This window comes from Drosophila guanche, unplaced genomic scaffold, assembly GCF_900245975.1.
Source record: "Drosophila guanche unplaced genomic scaffold, DGUA_6, whole genome shotgun sequence".
NCBI classification, from domain to species: Eukaryota; Metazoa; Arthropoda; class Insecta; order Diptera; family Drosophilidae; genus Drosophila; species Drosophila guanche.
The window spans coordinates 14564875-14589890 of NW_022995743.1; the positions used below are offsets into that span (position 1 = coordinate 14564875).

Here is a 25016-nt window from a genome sequence, read left to right on the forward strand (position 1 = left end):
TGCTCGCACACAGTGAGTATAGTGAAATAAAAAGCAATTCCATTGATAACAAAGCTGCGCCTTGTTCGTGCTCTCCATTGATTTATGAACCATTCGGGTGGCATGGTAACCCACAACAAGTACAAATCCAATAGATTCAAACTTCAAAGCAAAGATTTGAAAGATTTATGTGTCTGCTGGCAGAAAGTGTCTTTCAGTAGGAGGCCGATTAAAATGATTATAATTGCTGCGTTTATTTTTTGCGCTTATGTGATGATCATTCAATTGGACGCGAGTGAGTGCGCCGCACGCTCTCTCGATCTTACCTCAATTATCTGCTGCCACTTGCCGATGCCGCGCGATCTTTCAAACTGTTCAATCACATGTGTCCACATACAATACGAGTATTTAGGTACAAACTTATGTACATGTGCCCCCACATCCGAGCTGGCAGTCAGTCAACAGCTGTGCCCCTTGATGATGTATTTGGTCTCTGTGGTTGGGGGTTGGCACTCGTCGTTCAGAGCTGGATGGGCCTAAATTACTTTGGGGAATATTATGTAGGTACTGCCCTCGCTGTCGTTTAAATATACACGCAGAACTAAGCAAAAAATAACACAAAAAATGCTTAGTAGAGTTTACCACGTAATCGAGAGTGTCGAAGCAGAGCAACCAAGGAAGGGAAAGCAACAACATGAAATATTACACAATGTCAAGTGCGAGATGATAAAAAGATAATATAATATATGGAGGCTATTGTGGATGGCAGGCACAACACATGAGTATGTACATGTACATTTAGACATGTGACTATAGGCAGATTGATTATAAACTAAATGATATCTTATATACTTACTGAGTCACTGATTAATTCAATGAACGAGATAGGATTGATATTGATAGTGATATTGATTTTGGGATAATACATGCGAGTACAGACTACAACTACCCAACAACTATAAGCCAAGATGCAATAATACATTTAGCAATTAGTACCCAACCATTCATTAAAACTCTCCTTGATGAAAACTTGCCTAAGATGAGTTTATCGCATCAGTCATGCCTTTGTGCATGATAGAAGACAATCTTCTACGAAATGGTGACAACACCAAATAAATTGTAAAAGAATGTTCAAATGTATGTCACAGATCAATCGCATATCAATCGACATATTTCCTTGGCCATAAATTCTAACTGATTGAGGGGGGAAATACAGGCTGAAAATGGTCAAGATTATGACAAGAAATAAAAACTGGGTTTGTTTCAAATATTATCAGTACATGGTTAGACCCACTATACTTGGTTGTTTTGTTCACTTAATACTCCCAATATAATAAATAGAATGCTCATAAAACAAAAATCATTTAAAACTTTCGTTGGTTGACAGACGTAAACAAGAGTTGATTGATATTTGATTACCATGGCAACTGCAAATCCCATCCTGCCCCTAGGTGTTGTTACCCCTAGTTTCTCTCAGTGCACTCACATAGGTATGGGTGTGTGCACTTATCATTGCAATGGCAGGTCAAACACACACGAATCGTCGGCATCGGCGCAGTCCTCGGGCGCAACGAAAATCGAAGAGATGAATGTGAAGCGTGCCAGCTGCAAATGCCCAAACCGAACCAGCCATACCCGAAGCAGGGAATACCCTACAGCAATACAAAATATACATCATAATCATTTTATGGCCATATGTTTAAAAAAGGCTAGAAATTGGTGTGCCAGAAATCTCCCTTAAGCGTAGGCATCAGCAGTACCTCTAGCCGAACTATAGGGATCTCTTCGTTGCAGGATGAACAGCCACGAGACAACAACAGCCAAACGGAAAGGGAAAGGGCAACGGAAAGGTAGGAGAGGGGGGACTGCAGGACAGGACATCGAATGGTGGTGGTAGAAGCAGAGGAAGCGAGAGCCAAGCTGTTGCCACTGCGCTGCTGCTGCTGCTGCTGTGGCGGCTGCAGCCAGAGAGCAGCAGCTTGCCAGGGGTTGTTGCAATATCCTGCTCCTGCTCCAGCGGCTGCTCCTTGCCTCTATCTGTATCCTGTTGCCTTCCCGCTTCAGCTGCCGCTGTGGCAGTGGCAGCAATTCAAACAGCTGCAACAATTTTTTTCGTCCTGTTGTTGTTGGGATTTGCTTTTAATTTCTTTGGGTCGTCGGCACATCCCCTAATGCCACCGCGCCGCCCTGCCACTCCGCTATGCTATCTCTGGTTCCTGTGGCACTTGGGGTTGGAGTTGCCCCTTGCCAGTTGCCAGTTGCCAGTTGGTTGCCGGGGTGCATTCGGATCGGAGCAGTTGTTGTCAGTCGTTGCGATCGCCAGGTTAACGAAGGTTGTGCCGCGGACAGTCGCATCCCATTCCAAACCCTATCCCAGAACGTAACCCAGAACTAGAGTATCCATCAGCCATGTCGGGCAAGCTGATTATGAAGCGCAAGCGTGCGGATCAGCCGAGCAGGAGCCAGCAGGAGCAGCAGCCGGAGGAGCAGCCACAGCAGCAGCAGCAGCAGCAGCAGCAGAATCTGCAAAATCAGGAAGAGATGGAGGAGCAAGGAGCTCCGGAGAAGCGCCACCGACCTCTGACCCCACCCGCCGAGCAGTCATCCGAAGGCTCCGAGGAAGATTCACCCAACAGAATTCTGCTCGAGGCACTGCAAAAGATCATGGAGCTGCAGTCGGAGCTGGATGCCTTCGAGCAGGACTTGGATGAGCGCGATGGCTACCAAGCAGCAGAGGCTGATCAGGAGGAGGAGGAGGAGGAGGAGGACCAGGAAGAAGAGAGCGTAGACGATGAAAACCTGGACGCCGAAGTTGCTGCCCAATTTGCACCATCCACTCCTACTCCTGGCCAGCGCAGCCAGGCCGAGGCTCTTGGTTTCGCCATGTGCGCCCGTGAGACTCTTCTGTTCCTGCAGAGCGAGGGCATCCCCACCGAGTCGCCGCTGTACCAGACGCTCCTCGGCAAGCTGGTCGGCCAGAGCGATGGCCTGCTGCATGCCTAATCGAGAGCCGAGGGAGCCGGGCCTCCGCCCCTCATTCTAGTCACTTTGCTGCGATCTCACGGCAAGTAAAACGGGAGGGAACCTAGGGGTTGATCACATCCGAAGTACGGGGTGGGTGTGTCACCCAGGTATCCCATCCGCGTAATCCTAAGCTGTTTACTCTAGTCAATTATTGTGAAGCAATATAAAAACGAGCGAAAAACAACGAAATAAATAAATATATTTATATAAACTTTACTCATGGGGATGAATTTTAATGAATATTGAGATTTCCAGGAACATTTTGAGATTGGTTAAGGGATTCAATACTGCGATTTCCAGTATCATAAAGTTTTATGAATTTCCATAAAACATTTACCCTTGCACACAGTACATTTGTAATTAAAAAATTCTTAGTACGCAGGTATCTGACCCAACAATATTTTTTTCTGGCTAGTTCTGCGACACGCACCTTGGAAAATCTACAGAAAAGATCATTAATATAAACACATCTTAGAATTGATTAATTTTCCATACATTTTAAATATATTTATTGATTTATTTATTATTTTGTGTTATTTAATTTTACATATGTATAATAATTAATGAGAATAACTCCATCTCAATCGCAATATATTATTTCTTTGAATTCTCTTTGTAAGTATATATATCTATATGGTGTATATATATTTATTGTTGTTGTTAGGGCGGGGGAAGTTTTTTATTCGATTATTATTGAAATTGTTTATTTTTCATTTTTTTAGATTTTCTTTTTTTGTATAATTTGTAACAACAGTAATTATTTGTAATAAATGGTTGCGTTTACTTTGTTTTTTTTTTTTGCTATTTCATTTATTACTGATATTGTTTTAAAATCTAGCTTTTAATTGTTTTCAACAATTTAACGTTTCACATGGTTGTAAGTAAATGTTTCTTAAGTGTTTCTTTGTTTTTGGACAAGATATTCTTTTAATTTTATTCGATTTGATTTGTTAAGTCATTGCATTATTACAAGTTTAATTGGTTCGCTCGGATCTGATCTCCAAAGATAAATGAAACATACTATTAAATAATAACAATTATGTATTGATGTCTGGATTTGGTGACCCCGATGCGATTCATTTTTGACCTGACCACTTTCCTACATATGTACATTTGGCACACGCTTCCTTGTTGTTTTTACTTAGATAATACAAACAAATCTCAATTATATCAGGTTATTAAAGCAGAACAAAAACCTCGAGGTTCGCAACTGTTTGGATTGTGGGGATCTAGAGTTGCGTATATTAAATGTGGTTTCATTATTCTTTAGTACATTAAATCGACAGGGCGGTCAACGGCTATTCGTCTAGTTCTCGTCAAGTCAGAATGATCTTCGCTTGCCCTGTCCCGTATTGCGGGTTAAGTACACACATACATATTGTTTAGTATCGTTATAATATCGTATTAGTTAGTTGTCGGTTTTACTTTGATTTCGCATATGTTTTCAAGTTAATCGAGTATTTATTTGTTACTTGTTATTTTAATTTACGTTTGTTTGGCTTTAAGTATTCTCTTTACTCCGTTATTGTTGTCGTATCTTGGGTTTCAATAAAGTAATCATTTGCAGCATTGTCCGTATATGGACCTGGTATTCACAATCTCCGAATAACTTGCATATTCGAATATTTAATCGTGTATTTATGTGTTCCGTTAGTTATTTGTATTTGTTTTAGTATTCAATAGATTTAATTTATGTTGAAATGTCGAGTATTACATAACTTTCTTTAGGTATTTTATCGTTTGTCGCTTGTTTGTGTCTCCAACGTACGCTTAGTCGAGTTCAGTTAATAATGTAAATATTATTTAATTTGTATTTGTATATATATATTTTCTTTATCTTTATCCGTATCTTTATCGTTAGTTTTATTTCGTCAAATATATATGCATATATAAATAAAATTATGATTTCAAATGTGCCCTCTGTAATTATTTCATATATTCATGTATTGTATATATGTATATATTAATATTTATTTAGTTATTTAATCTCATAGATTTTGTCTCGACCCGACCGGACCCTCTCCCCAGTGCTATACATAGCTTTGTCTTGCTTCGTCAGTTGAATTTAGCTTTGTCTGTTATACTAACTCTCAACTTTGAGCTGAGCCGCGCGCCTTATTATTGATTCAACTGCCATATCGATTGTGGCTCTAAGTAATCTTTCCATTATCTTATAGATGTCTTGTAAATATAGATAAAAAATCGGACAATATATATATATATATTATATATATGTGTATGTATATGTGTGTGTGTGTATATATCCATCTTTGACACAATTTTATCGTTTGTAGCCCACGCAAAAGTAAGTTTCAATCTGTAGATCCAGCCTCATCTTCATAGAACGTTAATCCTTGCACGCAAAAATATATATATATGTATAGTATATATAGATGTATGTATATGTTTTGTATGTTTCCACTTTGTAAATATTTCTCCCCTCGTCCTCGTCCTCGTCCCCTATATCCTCTTATGCATTTAAGTGTACAAAGTATTTGTGATGTAGTTGTTGATGTTGATGTAGTTGTTGATGTAGTTGTTGTATTGTTGAAATCAGAAAAACTGCACTGGCAAGAACGGAAATGTACCAATATGTAGCGAAGAAGGATAAGCAGGTCTGTAAGAGAATGTTAATTGTATTTAGAGAGATGTTCTTGTTGTCGATCAGTGCAAATAGATGTTTCGATTCACCAACAATCTTAGCTTTAGGCATAGTCTATCATTTTTATATCATAACAAATTTAAAAAGAATCTAAGAAAGCTAAAATCACATTGCATTGTCGCATCTATTTGCATTAACTCGGGGTCGTTGTGTGTGCAAGGATGAAGGAGTTCGTTCTCTGTTGAGTGATTGCTTTTGATGAAATTTTTCTGTTCTTTATAGTTGCTTTTTTAATCAAAATACCTTACTAATAGCATATCTGGCACTGTAGCGCTTGTAGTGGTGTTTCTGTTGTTGTTTTTGCTGTCTAATGTGTGAATTTTGCTGCTGATGGCAACATTTGGCGTTGCTGTGGCGTTGGTGTTGGCGTTGGCATTGGTTGTGGTTGAATTGGCACTCTTTTGGCCAGCCATTGAATCCATTTGGTTGAGTGTACGAATGTAGGAGGATATTGAAAACGAAACATCGTTGTTGCTATTGCTTTGGTGCATGTTGTTGTTGGTGTTATTATTGTTGTTGTTGTGGCTTTTCATGGCTTTGTTACAATTAATAGTGTTTTTTTGGTTGTTGTTGCTCATGTTGTTGTGGGCTGTTAGCTGCGGTGGGAATTTTGGTTGCGACTGATGAAGTTGCTGCTGATTTGGCTGAAAGCAAAGATCAACACCAATCAACATCATGTCTGATCATGGAGTTCTGCTCACCTTGGAGCTGACACTGGCGTGGTAATAGTAGTTAGGAGTTCTGTTCTTTGCAGTTTGGCCCTCAGTTCCGTGGCTTGGCGTTAAGTTTTTGCTGTGGTTTTGACTGCTTGTGGTTGGGGCTTTCATTGTCAGATTGTGGTTTGCTGATACTGGATTGGTGGCACTTGTTGCGTCGCTCACTCGACCTCCGCCGGCACTGCTATGTCCCAGTAAGTTTCACCTATTAACATGACTGCGATTGTGATTGGAACTGAGGCCAGTACTTCCAATTGCATTCGATTGTGAGCCGCCGCCGCCGCCAGATCCATGCCCTCCGCCACCACCACCACCTCCTGCTATAAACGGAAGGACAATTAGATCGTTACTTCGCAATGGAAATCGTAAGCCAAGCTCACCTGTGTAGCTTGGTGAATGCTGATAGTAGTCCCGTCGACCGTATTCCGGCTCATAATCCGTGTTATCGTAGTGACCACCACCACCGCCACCACGCCCACCGCCACCGCTATTGATGCTGCCCACACCTCCCAGTATACTGGTGGGCTGCCCGTGGCCATGCGAGCCGTAGGAGTAGCTGTCGTACGACTGATGTGGATCATAGCCAATGCCATCATCATAGCCTCTGCTGTAGGAAATGCAACAGGTTAATTAAAGATCGAGAAAAACTGTAACTGAAATGCACTGAGACCCACCCATATGTCTCATCCATGGCCGTTCTGGCCTTTTCCAGTATGGACATCACCTTCTGCTTGGGTGCGAGCACATTTTTGCTAAACGATGACTGCTGTGAGCCCCTAAAATATAATGCCAAACAATTAGAAAGTGAACTTATAACTTTTAGTTCATTTAACTACCTATAAGTATGATGCGCTGTGTTTTTGGGACCACCACCGGTGTTGGCGGGACCGCCGCTCATCAGATTGTTGCCACTGGGCATGTGGGGAGGCTTTTTGTAGCCGCTTTTGGCGTTGTCGTTGTCATTGAGGCTGGTGCTATCCATTAGCTCACGCAGCTGCTCCTGGCGAATGATGTCATTGCTGTCGGGTATCAGATACTTCCTTAGCTCGGCCATGGCATAGGCGATCCGTGCATATGCCTCTGCTGGTGGGGCTATCGTTGATATCTCCACGTGCAGGTCACTGTTGAGGTGCGCATATTTGGGGTCCTTAGAGTTGCGCAGTTCCTCCTCCTTGACGCGATCCCGCATAGAATTACGGCCCAGAACTGTCATCTTGCAGAGCGTCTCCTCCTGCAGGCGGCGCAACGAGTTGCCCTTGGGTCCCAGAAGTTTGCCAACAAAATTAAACTTTGGATGCTCTCTGATTGGCACCAGGACACGCTGTGATATGCGAAGCGGCTTCTCCCGGTAAATGTCTGCGTACTTCTGCTCCCGTGATGGTATGCGTCCCGTTGTCTGCACTTTTTCAATCTCTGCAAAGACATGAGGACATTAGTTGGTCAAGCAATCTGGCATTTGACCGCCACTTACCGCCATCCAAAAGCTTCTCGCCAATGGGAAACTTTCGGTCCATGCGGTTTCTTTCGGCCATGCAGTCGCGTATGTATTCATTGGCCTTCTCGTTTATCTGCACACTACCATTGCCATCGCCACCATGATGGCTGTGGTCGTGAGCGGAACTGTCACCGTTGTGGGCTCCAGGCCCACTTCCCGGGCCGCCGCCGCTGCCAGCACTTTTGCGCGGCTTGCCGCTGTACTCGTTGTCGTCATCATTGTACGGGGAGAAGTCGCCATTGCCGTCGTACTTTTCGGTCATGATGCCCGTGTCCGTGGCTTTGGTGAAATTTGGGTGAACAATGCAGGGAAGCTTGGCTATCTGAAACAATCAAAATCAATTAAGCGGGGACGGGACCACATGACAAGGCTGGGCGAACAACCCTCGGTGGAAAAAGCGCACAGAAATCACTTTTTATGAACGCATTCATATTGACTTGCAACCCACACGCAAAACACACGCACACACGTACACTCTCACACACACACTTGCACACCCAGAGGCAAGCTCCGGGGGCAAAAACAACCACCGTGCGAATTTCAACGCCAAATCAAAATTGTTGCCCCAATGCTCACAGCCAATTCGCTTTGGTATGCAGAACCGGTAAAAATTGTATCTTATTTTGTAGGAAATCCCTACAACAAATAGATGTTCTCTCTTTTTCAGCTTTTCAGCGCCTTGTTTGGTCTAGATACTGCACTGCTGCGCCAATCTGCAGTCTCTCCCCTGCTGCACTTTCACTTTTCAGTGGGACGCAGTTTTTCACCTATTTTTTTCTGTATTCGTATTTCTGCAATTTGCATTAAAGCAGTTTCAGCTGCTTTGGCAGAGACAATGTCAGTGCGGTTTTGGCTATATATCGCTGCACTGCACTCTTTTAGGATGGATTTCATGAATTTCGTTAATTACCACTGTTTATGAGCGTTCTAAATATATTTAAAATGTAATTTAAAATTGCGAAAAAACTGCAATTCAGTGTGACTGCGAATTTTTTGGTAATATATACCGCCTGACCGTCAGAAGTATACTTTCTCACTCTCAAAAAATACCATAAATATACAGAGGATAAAACGAACTCAACCCACTTCAGCCCCATTTATTAAACAAAGTGAGAGTGCAGTGAGTGTTAATAAATCCGCTCAAACCCGGGTCTTGAAATGGTGCATTCTCCCTTTCGTTTCCGTTGGTGCCGTTTTTCCTATTGGAAATGTTGGATATCTCAGGCTCCAACCAGAGCAAACAAGTCAATATGAGTTGGATATCCATCTCAGCGAAATATTGCAGGATATAGATACCGAGAGTATATCTACATCGATATGTATATAAGATAAAGTCATTATTAATTTTTACAAGCAGCTTGGTAAGCAAAATTTTAATTTAATTGACAAAAAGAATGTATACAAAAAAAATAACATATCCAACAATTGGTTGACAATCAACAAGTTGTCAAATTACTTAACGTTCCATGCCCATTCGCTCAACGTTTTATGCTATTTTTTTTGGTTGACCTTTTAGTTTAAAATTTAGTTTGGAAACATTATTATAAAGGAGGAAATGTTTGATAAATCGGACAAAATTATAGTATAAGCGCTGAGAATCTTAACTAGCTGGTAATATTAAGCGGGAAATCAAAATCGGGTAAAATGAAATGGGATATACCGTATATTAACGGAATACTTTTGTATGTCTTTGAAGGTCGTGTGGTATATTGTATCCATTAACCCGCGGTCACTCTGATTGTTAGGAAATTGCACGAAAAAAGTAAAATTAACAACAAAGAATTCAACTGAAATTTGAGGGTGCCGGCTGTTTCCAGGATATGAGTCACCGGCCAGTCAATCCGCTAAACAGATTGCCCAAACATGTCCGATTCTAAGAGCACCAACTCCTGCGTGGAAACTCCCACAGCACCGGAATGGCTGTCGAAGCTGGAAAACCGACGCGAAATGGTTACACTGAACCGCTCGAAGCTGGGACACGAGAGTGGGGCGGGCGCTCCCTGCACCGAGTGCAAGGACAAGTGCCCCGGCCTGGATCTGCACTTCTGGCGGAAGGTCTGCCGCAACTGCAAGTGTCGCAAGAATCAACATATGTGCACGGATGATGACGCCACCGGCTGGGCGCAGTTCGAGATTCTCGGGCAGATAAGGGCCAAGCCAGCATGTAAGTGGTTGATGGGAAACAAAGCGAACAATTCATCACGAACAGTACTCCCATTTAGATATCAAAATCAAGGCCCTTGCCAGCCAGCCTGTGCAACTGGAGTGGGTGCCCCCGAACGCGGCACCCGATGTGGTCACTGACTACATGGAGAAGTTGGGTCCTGCCCAGATACCCGTGGCTGGCAGCGATGCGGCACACAGGCGCAAGCAGCAATTGGAGTTCCAAGTGCCTCCGCACGACCTGGATGCTGCGCTGTGCGATGGCTTGTCCGAAACAGAGGCCCGCCAGCTGCAGCAGTATGTGCAAAAGTTGCGCGAGCAGTGCGTGGGGCAGGGAATTGTTGTGCGCGTTGGCAACCGCTTGACACATGGCCATGTTGAGCATGTGGCCAATCCCCTACCAATCCACTCGGAAGCAGCGAACAAGACCTGGCAGTATTTGGGCCTCTCGCCCGTGGCTGATGCCACACTGACAGAGCTGCTGTCCAATCCGAAGGTGAGCGATGCCTTGTCCAGCCAGGTGAATGCCCAGCCCAAGCTGCTTGTGGCCTTCTCGGAGCCGTTGACCGACTCAATAACTCAGTTTGAGGAAGACGGCGCCTTGCAGGCCCGCACCAAGGAAAAGCTGCTGGGAATCAGCAAGCCAGCGCTGCAAAGTCTCGTCACCCATGGCGTCATCTATGACAAGGTGCTGGGAATACTCCAGGTAAGAATAGTTGGAATTTGATGTTAAATGAATTATTTAAATGATTTTCCTATTTAGGACAAGAACCTGAACATTTCCAGGGATCCCAAGCTCGGACCCATAGCCGAGTTCCGGAAGGAGTACGTGAACAATCCTCAGTTCAGGGCAGAGATCAGCACCATCTGTCCGCAGCCCATGACAGCGGTAACGCCACTCAAATCCTCTCCAGCTACTCCGTTCAACTCTCCGCTGCCGCTCAAGAATCCGGTGCAGGCGAGATTCGGTGCACAAATGCGACAGGACACGCCCATGCGACGTGTTAAGTTCGGCGGCGTCTCGACCATTGTCTATGACTGCGGTCTGCCTGCCAACATTGACTATGAGCGTGATCCCGTCTTTGCCCAAATCATACAGGCGGAGCCGCTGAAGCAGGCACTAATGGAAGTTCGCGCTGGACGCCCTCCTCCGCCCGTAGTCATTGCCTGCTCACCAGCTGCCGTGGAGAGCCTCAGCCAGTTGCACGGACTGTCGCCCACAACCAAGGGGCAGCTGCAGGAAGTCGGAGTAGATAGGCACATGCTCCACTCGGCTGTGGCCAATGGTCCGTACTACGATCGACTCTTCCGCAGCCTCCAGGACAAGGGAATCGAACACGACAAGTGCCAGCTGCTACAGCCCATCAAGCAGGTGCACGACTGGCTGCTGAACGACGACCAGCTCCTAGAGGACATTGACAAAGTGTTCCATGACATGGCAAACGCCAGTCGAGACATTGCCTATGCAAAGCCCTACGGGAACTTGCCCACCTCCCAGAGCAACGATTCCGGCTTCCATTCGAAGCCATCGACCCCAGGCTATGGTAGCGAAGATCTTACCCCCGGCCAGGGCAAATTCACCACCATTCCAGGCATCGAGGACATGAACATGTATCCCAATTGTGCGGGCATGCCGGAGCAGTTCCAGCAGCTGCGCCTCCAGGGCAACGAGCCATCGGCCAGAGGTGAGCCCGTTCCGAGCATCAACTGCGGCGATTGCAACCAGCCCATTGACTTCGGCGAGGTGGCCGTCAAGGCGGAACGTGCCGGCAAGGAGATTGCCTGGCATCCCGGCTGCTTTAAGTGCCACACTTGTCGCGAGCTGCTGGCCGATTTGGTTTACTTCTTCCACCAGGGACAGGTGTACTGTGGCCGCGACTTGGCCATCAAGCTGAAGATACCACGCTGCAAGGCATGCGACGAGCTGATCTTCACCAAGGAGTATACAGCTGCCGAGAGCGCCACGTACCACATCAAACACTTTTGCTGCTATCAGTGCGACGAGCCGCTGGCCGGACAGCAATACATTCCCGACGAGAAGTCGAACATGCCGCTGTGTCTGCAGTGCTACGACAAGTTCTTTGCCGTCAATTGTAGGCAATGTCAGCAACCCATCGGTCCAGCGGACCAGGGTGTGGCCTGGGGCGACATCCACTGGCATGGTCAGTGCTTTGTCTGCGCTGGTGTCCAGTGCTCAAAGTCGCTCATCGGCGGCCGCTTCTGTGTCAAGCAGGACTTGCCCTTTTGCAGTCCCACCTGTGTACGCAGCCGCATTCCGTGAACTCCGAACGGGGAACCACTTGACAGTATTTTAATGTGACTGCACAAAGTATCTAATAATGTAACCCCAATATGAATATCTGGCTGAATGCAACAGACTCAAAGTGCCTAGAATAGATTTCAATGCAACGATATTTACAAACTCCACAAACTCTTTTGCCGTGCCAATAGACCAAATACGAGCATACATTTTACACAGAATATTTACACATTGAAATGTTTTATATATGTATACAGAAAGCCAATTTTATAACGCACACGAATTTGGAATAAAGCCTTTTACATTTAAAAACTGCCCATCTATCGATTGTCCATATCCAGTAGAACTGCAAGGAATAAAAGCTTATTGTATTTTTTGATTTTGTTACGTATTTTGCTGGTAGTTTTTATTGGTAATTGCATTTCTCGTGTGTTTTATTATTTAATCGTAATAATTCCACTTTTGTTGATCTTCCTGGTTGCTCGCTTGCATGTGCATTTGTAACTGTACGTGTGTATGTATATGCATGTATAAAGTTTTGTTTGGGTTGCCCCTTTCCAGAGTAGTTCATTGCACAAAGCGAAACAAGAGAGGAATCACATTCACATATCGTATCTGACAAATTACAAATTGAGAGATAAGTTTTTCATATCCATATATGCATGTATCTGTGTGTATTTATTTCAAGGATACTTTCATAGATTAAGTTGCTTCCATTTTGTTCAGTTCATTCATTGTATTGCTAAGAATGGGTTTAGCATGGAGCTACTCGCCAGTAGCTGCCCTTTATCATGGCAAATAAAGTGCTTCGCCCACCCATCCATCACTAGGAAATTTGTTCGAGTTCTATGGGTTCTTTTGAGTCTATTGGGGGGGCTGGCGGTTAGGGTAGGAGTGGAGTGGGCTGGGTTCGGTTCGGATTGGGGATGAATTTTCATCATGATTTCTATCGATTTCTAGTTGTCTGTCTATACTCTTCAGTTAGTTATTTTGATCTTAAATTAACACTAAGTTGCTTTTGCTTTGTTTTGTTTCGTTTTGTTATTCTTTCGTTTAATGTGTATTAATTACATTGATAATTAGTTTATTTATAATTTCTGTTCGTAAACATTTTACATGATAGGATTCTTGCGTGTGTTTATTCATGTGTGTTGTGTGTATGTGTGTGTCTGTCTGTATAGATTTACGTGAGTTCTTTTCCGTATTTTGCTACAACAAAAACTATGCCTTACAATAATACTTTAGTTACAAGTTTTATTTTATTTTATTCATTTTCATCTTGCTTGCATAAATTTCCCCTGCGCTCTTCATGCGTCTTTTTCTTCTATACTTCCACTCATCTCTCTCTCGCTTGCATAACTAAAAACAATCAACAAAAGGAGTTAAGTTCAAATAAATTTGTTTTGCAACTAATAATTATTTATGTATATGTTTAATCTAGATACGTATATTTAAAGGGGGGTAGGGGATGCGGGGGCTAGGCTTGGGTAGAAGGGAGGCAAACGACAACTAAAATTAAGCCTTACACATTACGGGGGGTTGGTGTTGGCGGTGTGTGTATGTGGCGGGATGCGGGGAAAGGGAGGAATAAAAACACTAATTACAAAGCGATATGGCAACACTTTTCGTGTGTCTGCCAGTGTCACCACACACACATGGCGTGCCCAATCCTAGCGCTCGATTGTTTTTTCTCTCTTGCATGCTTTTCCACTTCTTTCCGTTTTGTTTTTCCTTAAAATAACTAAAGAACTGTATAACCTTAAACCAGGCGTCTCTCTGTTCCGTTCCCTTAGGTCCGTCCGTCGGTCGGTCCGTCCGGTACGGTCTGCTGCTCCGTTGCACACATCTTAAAGCTATACACAAAAAGTTAAGTTGAATTGTATAAAGATTTCCTTCTTCTGTATTGATTTTTTTAACCAAGCGGGATGGCGTGCTGGCATCGGCAGCAGGATCAGGTCTTGAAAGTTCGCCTTAGACGGACGCAGTCCTACAATCGAATCCGTCTGCACTCCCGCTCCCACTCCGGTGAAGCTGGGCCGTTGGGAGTGCCCTGAGCTGGGTGTCAACAGACCACCACATCCACGTCCACGTCCACGTCCACATTGCTCTGTCGGTTGTCAACAATTCGTGTAGACGCCTTGTGTGTAGTACAACTCCGTGATGCGCTCCGGCAGGGTGCTGTACAGATTGGTGATCAGATCGAGCGGCAGGCGGGACCACGCCTCCTTGATGCGGAATATCAAGTCGTCCTTGCGCGAGAATTTTCGCCCGCCGTCGAACACCTCTCGGATGAGCCAGCCCCAGATGTTTTCCATAATGTTGAGGTCGTGCGCAATGGTCGGCCACTTCTGGGTCTTCAGACCCTCGGCATTGAGCAGGTCCTGGGCCGTGGGCAGTGCGTAATGAATCCAGTTGTGATCCTGCAGAACAAACTCTGTGCCGCCACCCAGTTTGCTGATGATATTGGGTCGCTCACGCATAACGATCTCGATGCAGGACTCGGGACGCAGCTTGGCCGACGAGACCTCCAGATGGAGGGCTCCACCCACACAGATCATCAGGTAGATGTAGACAGAGTTGCCTCGCGGCCGCTGCGACAGAGTGCGCTCGTAGTTCCTCAAGTCGTGAAAGTAGTAGGAGAAGCCGTCGGGTCCGTCCAGGTTAAAGCGTCGCTCGTCGTGGAAAACCACCCGTCGCCAGTGCTCCTCGCTCCACACGATGTACGTGTTGGCGAAGTTGAGGCGCTCCGTCTGATTGTACTGGGAGAGTGAGGGCTCTGTTTTCAGCTTCTTGGCGCAGTTCGTTGAGCTGGAGGAAGAGGCTGACGAGGAGCTCGACGACGCCGACGAGGAAGAGGAGGAGGAGCTCGATGACGAGGACGACGTGTTGGCATTGCCGGCGGCCGTGGCTCGTAGTAGAGCGTTGGCAGCGGCTGCAATGTTACTGCTGTTTGGTCCGCCCACTGCCGCGACCCTTTGGATGATGGTGGGTGATACACTGGAGCCGTTCGACTGCTGTGTAGGCGCATGACTGGAGGCTGTTCCACCCGTACTGGAGCTGGCCGCGGAGAAGTTCGAGTTCTGGTTCAGTGCGTGCACGGGCAGATGTGTCTGTGGCGGTTGCTGGCTCTTCAGAGGTGCGTGCGGATTGCTGTGGCTCATCTGTGTCTGCGGCTGCAGCTGGGGCTGCGTCTGTTGGTAGTACGGATGGTGGTAGCTGATGTGTTGCTGGTGCTGGTGGATTGTGGGCTGTTTCAACTGCAGCTGCTTTAGTTGTGTCTGCGACTGGGCCAAAAGCTGCTGCTGGTGCTGATGCTGGTGTTGGATCTGATGCTGGACCGAGGTGGCGCTGGGCATCTGCTGTATTCCCGGATGCTTCAGATAGTAGTGCAGTGCCATTAGGTTATTGGCACTGGTCTGCTGTGCTGTGCTGGTAGGGACTTGAACGACTGTGGAGTTGCCTAGGCCGCCACCGCCGGCTACTAGCTGCACTGTGGTGGTGTTCGCTCCCCCCGGCTGCTGACCGTGCACGGCTGCTGCCGCCGCCGCCGCTGCTCCAATCGCTCCCGCACTGGCGGCCAGCTGGGCCGCTGACTTTGGGTCATAGATGAACTTGTTAAAGTTCTGTAGATCGTCCGGACTGAGCACGATCGTTTTCATTTGGAGTCTGTTTGATGATAAGGATAACGATTCAATTCGCTGAGTTTCAGTTGAGTTTACGTTTGTTTGCTCATGGATTTATTCCTTTCCTGGTGTCTTGCTTAGTGCTATCCAACACTGGTTTTACGCCCCCACGCGTACTGGCTATGTGGCAACGCTGGGCAAATGCAGTTTGGCTGGGACCGAATGGGGGTCTCTCACACTTTTTGGAGCTTTGATTACGCACGCATAAACGCTCACGCACTTTCCGTTAGGCCTGGCTTGATTTCCAAATGCGTTGTGCGTGTTCGAGTTTTTGGTTTTGGTGTTGGGCAGCAACCTGTCCCGTCTCCGATCTCACTGTGAGAGGTTTGTTCTCTCTCTCTCTCTCGCTCTCTTTCTGTGCCTCCGTGCGTTATCAAAGGGCTGGCCCGATCAACTGTGAACGAACACTCTCTGGGGCTGCTTGCTGTCTTCTTCTGATTGCAAAACTCTCTGCTCGTAAAAAGATGTCGGTTTACTTTCCCACCGTCAACCGAGCACGTACAATGCTTCGTCTCTCTTTCCACTCATGTGTGTGTTGAGTGAGCTGTATGGGTGTGTGTGTGTGTGAGCACTTCCAATATGTTATCCTCTTTTGTTGAAGTGGTTTTTCTTGTCGTTGCCTGCCTGCCTGGCCTGGCCTGGCTGCTGCTGCTGCAGTTGCTCGGATTGCTGTGCAAATGTTTCCTTGTTTCTTTATTCTGCGTGCTCTGCTGCTCGCTTCGTGCTGCCGCTGCTGCTCTTAGTTATTCCGTTGTCGTCGACGTTACCTGGAATAAAGTAAAGCAGGTATGTGAAAAAGAGTCTTGTTTCACACTTTGCATTGTATGTGCTTGTATATATGCTGTATACATACTGTGCATGTATGCCTGTATGTGTGTGTACTTGCACATTCACACAGATGCAGCCGAAAACATGTATTCAATAATTTTTTGGCTGGTGAAATCAAGAAACCAAAATGTTCGGAACATCTGTTAAAAATGCTCAGATTTCAGGTCTCGGGTCTCGTCCCTCGATTCTTTAGCAGAAAGTAAATAAAAGGTCGCCCTGTGGCCTATCCGTCTTTCTACATGTCTGCTTGTCCTTTTCTCACCGCCTGTATGTCGGTGCCTTTTGTATATTCTCTTTTAACACGAAATGAGAGCACACACACACACTTACACGCAAGTGCAGTTTTTGGTTTGCAATTTTATTATTTTGGAAATTTTAAGCAGTATCAACTCCGTCCCGTCCGCCTATATCTCTTCTTCGCGTCTCTGTTTACCTTTTGTTTTTTATTTTTCGTTCTTCTTTTCGTTTTTGTTGTGTCTGCTCCTTTTCAGTTTGGTGTGGTCTCATTTCTTGCGAAAATCGAAACAAGTGGTTGGAGGGTCAAAAGTACAGCACAAGAGAGAGCGCCCTATAGACGGACAGACAGAGGGAGAGAGAGCGAATGCAAGAGAGCAGGTGTTGCAGACCTGCAGTGAAATTACTTTAATCCTACAGTCTCGGCTCCAAAAATGTATATTCCTGGGATTTGTTTTCGATTGGAAATCCAAAAATAAGTTTTGCTGTTATTTTCATTTGTTTTCTTTTTCTATTTCAGAGGGCGCCGCGATAACGTTGCGGCCCCATCCCCGGATTATTTAGTACGTGTGTGTATTTGCCTTTATCATCTGACTCGAAAAATGCGACGAGTATGACTATGGGGCGATGACGACAACGTTTCGCTGGCCACTCGCACGCACATGCTCCACCTAGTAATCCCGGGAAAGGGCGGCGGCACCTATCTAACTAATCGCCTAATCGCATAATAAATTTCATTTCAATAAAATAGTTTTCCCAGTTACAAGCTGGTTTCCCTCGTCCACTCTCTTTCTCGCTCTCTCTCTGCCTCTACCTCCCTCTCTTGCTCTTTATGTTTTTTGGGAAATGGTAAATTTAATACGCATGTTTCTTGCCAGAGCATTCCTACTGCGATTTCTCAGTTATAATGAAATTAAAACTAAAGTCTGCTCTCGACGGGGATGAAAATCCTGTTTTTCGATTAAAGCAAGGGAAGAAAGCTGGCGATGCCGCCTCGACGGCTGCCGCAGGGCATTGTATCCGTTTCACTTCATCTACGTCGTGTATATGTGTGGCTCTCTGTATGTTTGGGGTTGCTGTGCGGATGTCAACTGAAGGACTCGGACTACTGCATTGTCGGTCGTTTCGGGTCGCCGTTTCTTGATAGAAGGCACTGCAGCTGTGCTATCGCAGTAGGTGCAGCTGGGGCCAAAGTTACACTGGTGTCTCGGGTCGCTGGTCAACGGGTCGAAAGTTCAACGTGGGAAGACCTACGATGAGTCGAACAGCCGACTGCTTGGGCAATGTTTCTCAAATGTGTAAGAGATGAAGTGATGTTTTATGCCAAGATTTTCACGAAATGATTTTGCAAGTGGACTCAAAGTTATTCCCCTAGTCAATGTGCACTGTATGTATCAATTTGGAGGATTGTAGACGTAACTTTCAAATCAGATCTGCCCTTGGGAGTTCTAGTCACATTGAAACGCTTTTATCAGTTGGCTCCACACAAATGCCAGATCCCTTATCGATGAATAATTAAATCAGTTTCTTGAGCTATGGTCCAACTCGATTTCCACGTATCATTTGATCTGGTAACTACTTTGATCCACACTTATTATTGTAGCTTTCTACGGATTAACAGCTGGCCCACAATCGATATCATTCTCCGCTCATTTTCCATGTCGATTAAATTCCGCCAGTGCATTCTTATGCGCAATTATAAGAAGTTGTAGATACGTACGGAGCACTGATTGATAGTTTAGCGAGTGTACACTCACACACACACACATACACACTCGTGATAAGATACCGCAGAAGGCAGCAAAGCAAGCTCAAATGGCACGAGAACCTTTGTTTTGTGTGAACTTTGGCCTTGCGTTTGTAAATGAACGCCAAAAACTGGTTGTACTTGGGTGAAACTACATATTCCGCTGCCGACGCTGTCGCTGATGCTGGTATCAAGCAATTTGTAGGAGAGCAGAGCCCTTGGAAACGCTGTAGGCATACAAGTTTTGGTTCGAAAAAGTGTCTACACTCTTACATAGGGTAGTACAATTTCGATCTGTTGGTTTTAAAGCTCTTAAGGAGGATTTTGTTACCATTGAAGTTTGTAGAGTCGAACAAAGCTTTCTCTTATTGATGAAATGTCCGTGTTTAGACGCAAGCTTTAAAGATATCTGTCGGGAGAGAGTATTGGCCCATTACACTAGAATTCCCTTTCATGGATTCTCGAAAAAAACGAAGACAACGGCGACAATCTAATCAATTGGCAAAGCATGCCCTTGTTAAGTTTCTTAATTAAGTTGGACATCTGTAAAACAATGACTAATCAAGTTTTAAGCAATTGACTCATGTTCGAGGAACTGTATTTGCTGTGACGTTAGCACATTTTCATTTAAACGTGATTCACATTCGGCATTAAGTGCGGTTTACTAGGAATATCAGGTACCATATGGGCTCACATTTTTTTAAGGTAACGCTTTCACTGGATTTCAATTTAACACGTATCCTTTCAACAACGGTCATTTTAAGCACATTTTATTTGGCAGCACTATTTTCATGAACCGCACTGTATGTGCTATGTATGTATGTATTGTGTGTTGGTGTTGCTGGCAAGCCCTATGACCAAATGGAAGTATTTCGTGGAATATTTCACAGTGGACTATGCTTTGCGGGTGGGGGATCCAATACGGTTGTGGCTGCACTCTCTGCAGTCCCCACATGCCCCATAGCCCCTACCGTTTCCATGGCTATACCCTTTCACGTTGTCGCGTCTCGCATTGCACTCGCCAGTTTCCCGTTACGTTGCATTCAAGGAGCCTGTTAGCTGCTCTCACACGCAGAGAGTGAGAGAGAGATGCATATGGGTATGGAATGGAGAGATGCAGACATGCATGAACATGTGTAAATATCCAAAAATATAAAACGAACCCAACGACCGAACGAACGAAACGCTCGACGTAATAAAATCCCTTGCGCTCTGCGGACAACGACGCTAGCTGCTCAGCCGCTGCGCAGCCACATGCTTTTTTATATTTATAAATTGAGCCAGCCCTTATGTGCTGGCTCTGCTCGCTCACGGCTATTTACAACAACACAACCAGTCGAACCAAGCATATACATACATACAATATTGTCTCTATGTCCGAACATGCGTGCGTGTGTTTGTGCGCGTCGTGTTTTTGTGATGCCATCGCGATATTGAAAGTACATGTGTACATACAAATCTACACACGCGCGCACATATATATATGCAGGTATGTATGTACTTATATATCAACGTACGTTGAACGAGAATCGAATCGCGTTGAAAACTGCTTGTGTTTGCGAACAACGGGACGATCTGATACGAAGTGCTTCTTTTTTCAGTTAATTCTTTATACGTACATATGTATATATGCGAGTATGTACGTTTATATGCATCATTTTCTTTTTTTTCACGGAACAAATATGGCTGCACAATAAAAAGCTTTGCTTACGCTGCTTTCCTCACAATTTTTCACTGTATAATATTTTTTCCTCTATTTGGCGTTTTTTATTAAAATTATTGCTGACTTGCTGATTGGGTATCGTTTATTCCGTTAACGTTGTGTTTGTTGGTTTGCTTTTGGGTTTGAGTGCGTGATTACGCCATTTTCTTTACTGCTGCTGCTGCTCCCTCAGCACGCCCATTTCACATTTACCTTTTCGCTCGAAATTTGGATATTTTGTAAATTTGCACACGCGTACACTGCCTGGAACGTGTAATATTTTGAGTTTTTCTATCAATTCACTGACTTATCTATCCGTACATTAAGCATTAGGATTTTTAGTAATTTTCTTTTTTTTAAATGCGATGGTCGCACGACGATGAATCGGCATCAGTGACATAGGGTAGTCAAATTATATATGAAAGTATCAATATATCGATATTAATTTTAAAAAAATATATATTTATATCGTGATTTTTTTTTCTCAAAATATCAATATATTGATATGTTTTTGCGATATTTTTTGATATTTCAATCTAAATGTAAATAATAATATGAATAAATATATAGGGTATATTGTATTTGTGCACAAAAGTGGATGTATGTAACGCACAGAAGAAAATGTTTCCGACCCCATAAAGAATATATATTCCGTTGTTAGTAGCATTGATCAGCATCATTAACCGAGTCGGTATGGCCATGTCTGTCTATCCGTCTGCCAGTCTGGCTCAGAGACTATAATAGCGAGAGCCACCGAATTTTGCTCCAAGATTGCTGCGATAAACACAAGAAAAGCTTTATGGTAGCTATTTATTTCCGATGCGCATGGAAATGAATTATAGCAAATATATTCAAGCAAAAATATATCAAATATATTTTTTTTCCAAGAAAAATATATCACCGATATGATATTTTTTAAAAACTTGACAACCCTACAGTGACAATCGACACCAGTGCCAGTGTGACCGCGGAATTATCGATACAATATACCGTGAGACCCGATCGACCCGTCGATGTTTATGTTCTAGTTGATATTACTAGCTGGTTTGGATTCTCAGCGCTATAATTAGAAATATATCCAATATATCACTCGATTCTCCACAGGAATGGCTAGCTATTCCTAAGTTTTGGTTACCACAATTTCTAGTTTAATTGTTCTGTTTTAAAAATGTTCGATGTTTTAAAACGTCGATGATTTTGCAGCTTCATGGATCAGTGTGACCGCACACATATTCATCAAATATACCGCATTACCCTCGAAAAGATACCTTAATAATATATTGGCATTTTAAAATTTAAATATGTAGCGTAAATATGACGAAAACAAAAACAGCTATCTTGATTTGGTTGTTCCATTGAACATTACCAGCTGGTTAGGATTTTCAGCGCTTAAACACAGTTGTTAAATAGACGGGAGATGGGATTTTCAAAAACATGCCCAAGAACCTACAAACTACTTTTCGATACTTGTGATGGCAGTGCTGTAAAACGTAAAACGCTAAAGTCGCTGATCTGGCAGCACTGATTACCGCGTGAATTTCAAACTCAAAATCTTGTAGTTTCTAAATTGTAAATATTTCCTGATGGTTTTTCTTTTTGGAATAAATTCAATCCCAAATGGATTATACCATAAAAAGACACACTTTAAAGTTCGTATTCTGCACAATAACTCCCTTTTGATGAACTACAATACCCGAGTACGTCGTACCTACCGCAGTTGCTGTTGCAAGTATTAAAAAAACACACACAAATACAACAACAACAGAAACGGCAACGGCACCTTACATAACAAAATGGTAAAGGCGTTGAGCCGAGACCCAGCAGACAGGACAGGACAGCCGGAAAGCCATCAATGTGTGCTTCATTCAGCCCGGGCCCCGGACCCAACGTGTGCCGGGCTTCATCTGCGATAAGGGAAGTCGAACTGCACCTACCTGGGCGAGCAGCATGCACTGGGAGAAACCTTCCTTAATGATCGTGAACGGAATAACTGGTTTCGAAACATCGTTTCTGGCAGTGCACCAGCGATCTGCTTATCAATAATTTGTTTTGTTTTTCTCCTTTTGCTGAGAGATTCTCTGGCGATAGCAGCTCAAGTGTCACACGCCCACATTTTTGGAGCAGTCGAAGCTCGATGCTCGATGCTCGATTCTTGGACCAGGCACAGATCTCGGCAATCAGCTCCAACTGCGGCTATTTGCACATACGCCACGCCATTCCACGCCAATAAACTTGTACCCACCACAGAGGCACGCTTTGATCCTCATTCTCAGTCCTCATCTTCAGTGCTCATCCTCTCAGCTTTTTTTTCGGTCTTTAGTGGTCTCGAAGGCGGTCGGCACACGCTTGCGTTTGGTTTCTCCCCTCCGCTTTTGGCCTTTTCGCTCGTCTTTGGTCTGGCCGGCTCGGCGTGGCCTGTCTTGGCCTGGCCTGTTGCCTCTTGGCTTGGCCCCTCTGCGCATAAATCGGCGCGGAGCCACGACTCTGACTGCAACTCCGAGGCCGAGGCTGAGCGAGCGCCGGCGGCAATTATCGCGATGTGATAAACAAATATTTTGCATCTAAGGTAAGAAGCAAGAGGCTTTCCCGGCATTCTGGCGCTTAATTATGAACTCTGTTTGCACTGTGGATGGGCTTGGGGTTGGGGTTGGGGTGGGGATTGGGGCTGGCTGCCATTGGGCCTCAACGCGTGGCCGTTCTCCGTTCTTGTCTTCTGGGAGGTTTGTCTTTTGGGCTTGGCTGGGCCGCTGCCAGCAGTTGTTGCAATATGCAATTTAGAAGCTTATCTCCAGCTGGATACCAATCGCCTGGCCGTAACCCCCGCGAGAGTGGGTGGAGAGTGAGCTGGGAATTAAATATGGCTCTATTTTGGAGGGGAGTGGGTTCCTAATTTTGATGGAAATATCAAAGATATCTGCCATTCGGACCCCCTGGTTGGGCCATATCTGTATCCAACACCCTTTCCCCCAGATGTTCCGCACATTAAAATATTTGCATACGTTTCCATGGATGTATGGGTGACAGCTCATGCACATGTATGTGTGTATCTGTGCACACACACATACATACATGGGGAACGACATTGGAGTCTCCACCAATTGAAACAAACCAAATGCAAAGTCGACTCTCCCACAACAAATGGAACGGGAAACAGGTTTTCCACCTCAGAAAGTGAGACTCGAAGCTAAGACGCTAAATCTGGCTAGAGAGCGGGGCTCCAAGTCAAAGAGAGAGAGAGAGAGAGAAACGAACGAATATTAAATAAAGTTTGTTTCATTCGATTCAAAAGAACTTGCCGCTCTGGGAGCTCGACTTTGCCTGGCCACTGCCACTGCCACTTGCCTCTGACTTCGACTTTAGCTGAGACTCTAACAGCGACTCCCGACGCTGTCTCTGGCTCTGCCTCGTTCCGCTTTGCTGAGCAGCTGCCACTCTCTGGCCGCTCTGGCTCTGGGCCAAGACTGCGCGAAAGGTTTTGCTCGTGCGCTTTTAGCTTTTCGCTTTTTGGCCTTATGCATCGATACCGACAGAGGCAGAGGCAGAGGCAGAGGCAGAGACTGAGGTAGCGACCCAACATCCACATCCACATCGACATCGCAGCGGGTTCACCTCTGAGAGAGCGTCGGGCAGTGGCAGAGTTTAGTTGCTTTGCGGTTCGTCATCAGCGTGGTTCATCAGCTAGGCGGCTCTCTAGCTTTAACTCTGTCTTGTCCCAAGCTCCGTTCCCATTGACATCGGCATCGCATTCGCCATCTCGGTCCACGTCTCCGTCTCCGGTTATAATCATAAATATATCTACATACAGACTGGCCTTTCCCCTTGCCATCGCTGCGAGTATATAGGCCCAGTTCTGTTGTGGTGCTGTGCATTTTCCCAAGAGTGCGATTGTATCTGTGTGTTTCTCGGTTTCGGTTTCGGTTTGTGAAATGCTGAAGCCCTTGATTTTAAGCAACAGATACGCTCATTAGTCGCGTCCCCGTACCAGAGGCCTGCCAGGAGGTACCTCCGTGTGAGTCCCGAAATTGCACCGATCCATCCGCGAGTGCACAGAGTGCGAAAGTGTCCAAGCCATTAGTCGATTGCAGCATTGCAAAGTCCCAAAACCAAACCATATGTATGTGGGTTAGGGTCTAAACCAACAATAAAAAAAAACAAAACCAAATCCGCCAGCGAAAAGGCACAGAATTCACACAGACGGATAGACAGACGGATAGACCCTGGGACTGCCGTCAGTGGCGACAACAACGTATGAGTAGATTTATGGTTGGAACTGTAACTGGGCAAAATGCTTGGCCCAGCCACTGCCATCGTGCCACCAGCGAACGTACAACCCACCGAAGTCTAAGGGAAAAAGCTAACGGAATAATGCAACATTAAGCAAAATGCTGCTGGCCCTGCAACAGCAAAGACCCCTACAACACCAACACTTGCAGCAAGAGCAAGAGCAAGAGAAACAACAACCTGCCAGCGTCAACATCAACATCACCCACACCAACAACAACAGCAATAGCTCCAACAACAAC

The 25016-nt window shown here is 45.1% G+C and overlaps 4 protein-coding genes and 1 long non-coding RNA gene across 7 annotated transcripts; 3 read left to right on the top strand and 2 right to left on the bottom strand.

The window, feature by feature from the left end:
* The first annotated feature begins 2189 nt into the window (after nucleotides 1-2189).
* On the top strand, nucleotides 2190-3204 carry LOC117582422 (putative uncharacterized protein DDB_G0287113). Its single transcript, XM_034270129.1, has one exon. The coding sequence runs from the start codon at nucleotides 2389-2391 to the stop codon at nucleotides 2980-2982; it is 594 nt and encodes a 197-aa protein (XP_034126020.1). The 5' UTR covers nucleotides 2190-2388; the 3' UTR covers nucleotides 2983-3204.
* Nucleotides 3205-3737: 533 nt separating this feature from the next.
* Nucleotides 3738-8869, bottom strand: LOC117584960 (probable WRKY transcription factor protein 1). The gene is given in 8 exon segments (XM_034274158.1): nucleotides 3738-5620; nucleotides 5909-6309; nucleotides 6367-6701; nucleotides 6762-6988; nucleotides 7056-7157; nucleotides 7218-7794; nucleotides 7853-8198; nucleotides 8787-8869. Coding segments are annotated over 7 exon segments (1992 nt in total). The 5' UTR covers nucleotides 8139-8198; nucleotides 8787-8869; the 3' UTR covers nucleotides 3738-5556.
* A 727-nt stretch (nucleotides 8870-9596) lies between these two features.
* Nucleotides 9597-24151, top strand: LOC117592537. Of its 2 annotated transcripts, XM_034286408.1 has the most exons (4): nucleotides 9597-10040; nucleotides 10099-10745; nucleotides 10803-11288; nucleotides 24110-24151. In XM_034286408.1, exons 1-4 carry the CDS (start codon nucleotides 9740-9742, stop codon nucleotides 24134-24136), a joined length of 1461 nt encoding a protein of 486 aa, XP_034142299.1. In that variant the 5' UTR covers nucleotides 9597-9739; the 3' UTR covers nucleotides 24137-24151. The 2 variants fall into 2 exon arrangements, with proteins under 2 accessions (XP_034142299.1, XP_034142298.1); XM_034286407.1 differs by lacking the exon at nucleotides 24110-24151 and having other exon boundaries at nucleotides 9599-10040; nucleotides 10803-12496.
* Nucleotides 13367-20887, bottom strand: LOC117592540 (transposable element Tc3 transposase). 2 transcript variants are annotated; one of them, XM_034286412.1, is made up of 3 exons: nucleotides 20707-20887; nucleotides 15594-16749; nucleotides 13367-15482 (listed from the first exon to the last, which is right to left on the bottom strand). In XM_034286412.1, the coding sequence occupies exons 2-3, from the start codon at nucleotides 15956-15958 to the stop codon at nucleotides 14417-14419; spliced, it is 1431 nt and encodes a 476-aa protein (XP_034142303.1). In that variant the 5' UTR covers nucleotides 15959-16749; nucleotides 20707-20887; the 3' UTR covers nucleotides 13367-14416. The 2 variants fall into 2 exon arrangements, with proteins under 2 accessions (XP_034142303.1, XP_034142302.1); XM_034286411.1 differs by having other exon boundaries at nucleotides 13367-16749.
* On the top strand, nucleotides 16698-17807 carry LOC117592552. Its single transcript, XR_004574553.1, has 2 exons — nucleotides 16698-16768; nucleotides 17565-17807. It is a non-coding gene; the product is annotated as an uncharacterized LOC117592552 (long non-coding RNA).
* Nucleotides 24152-25016: the final 865 nt, after the last annotated feature.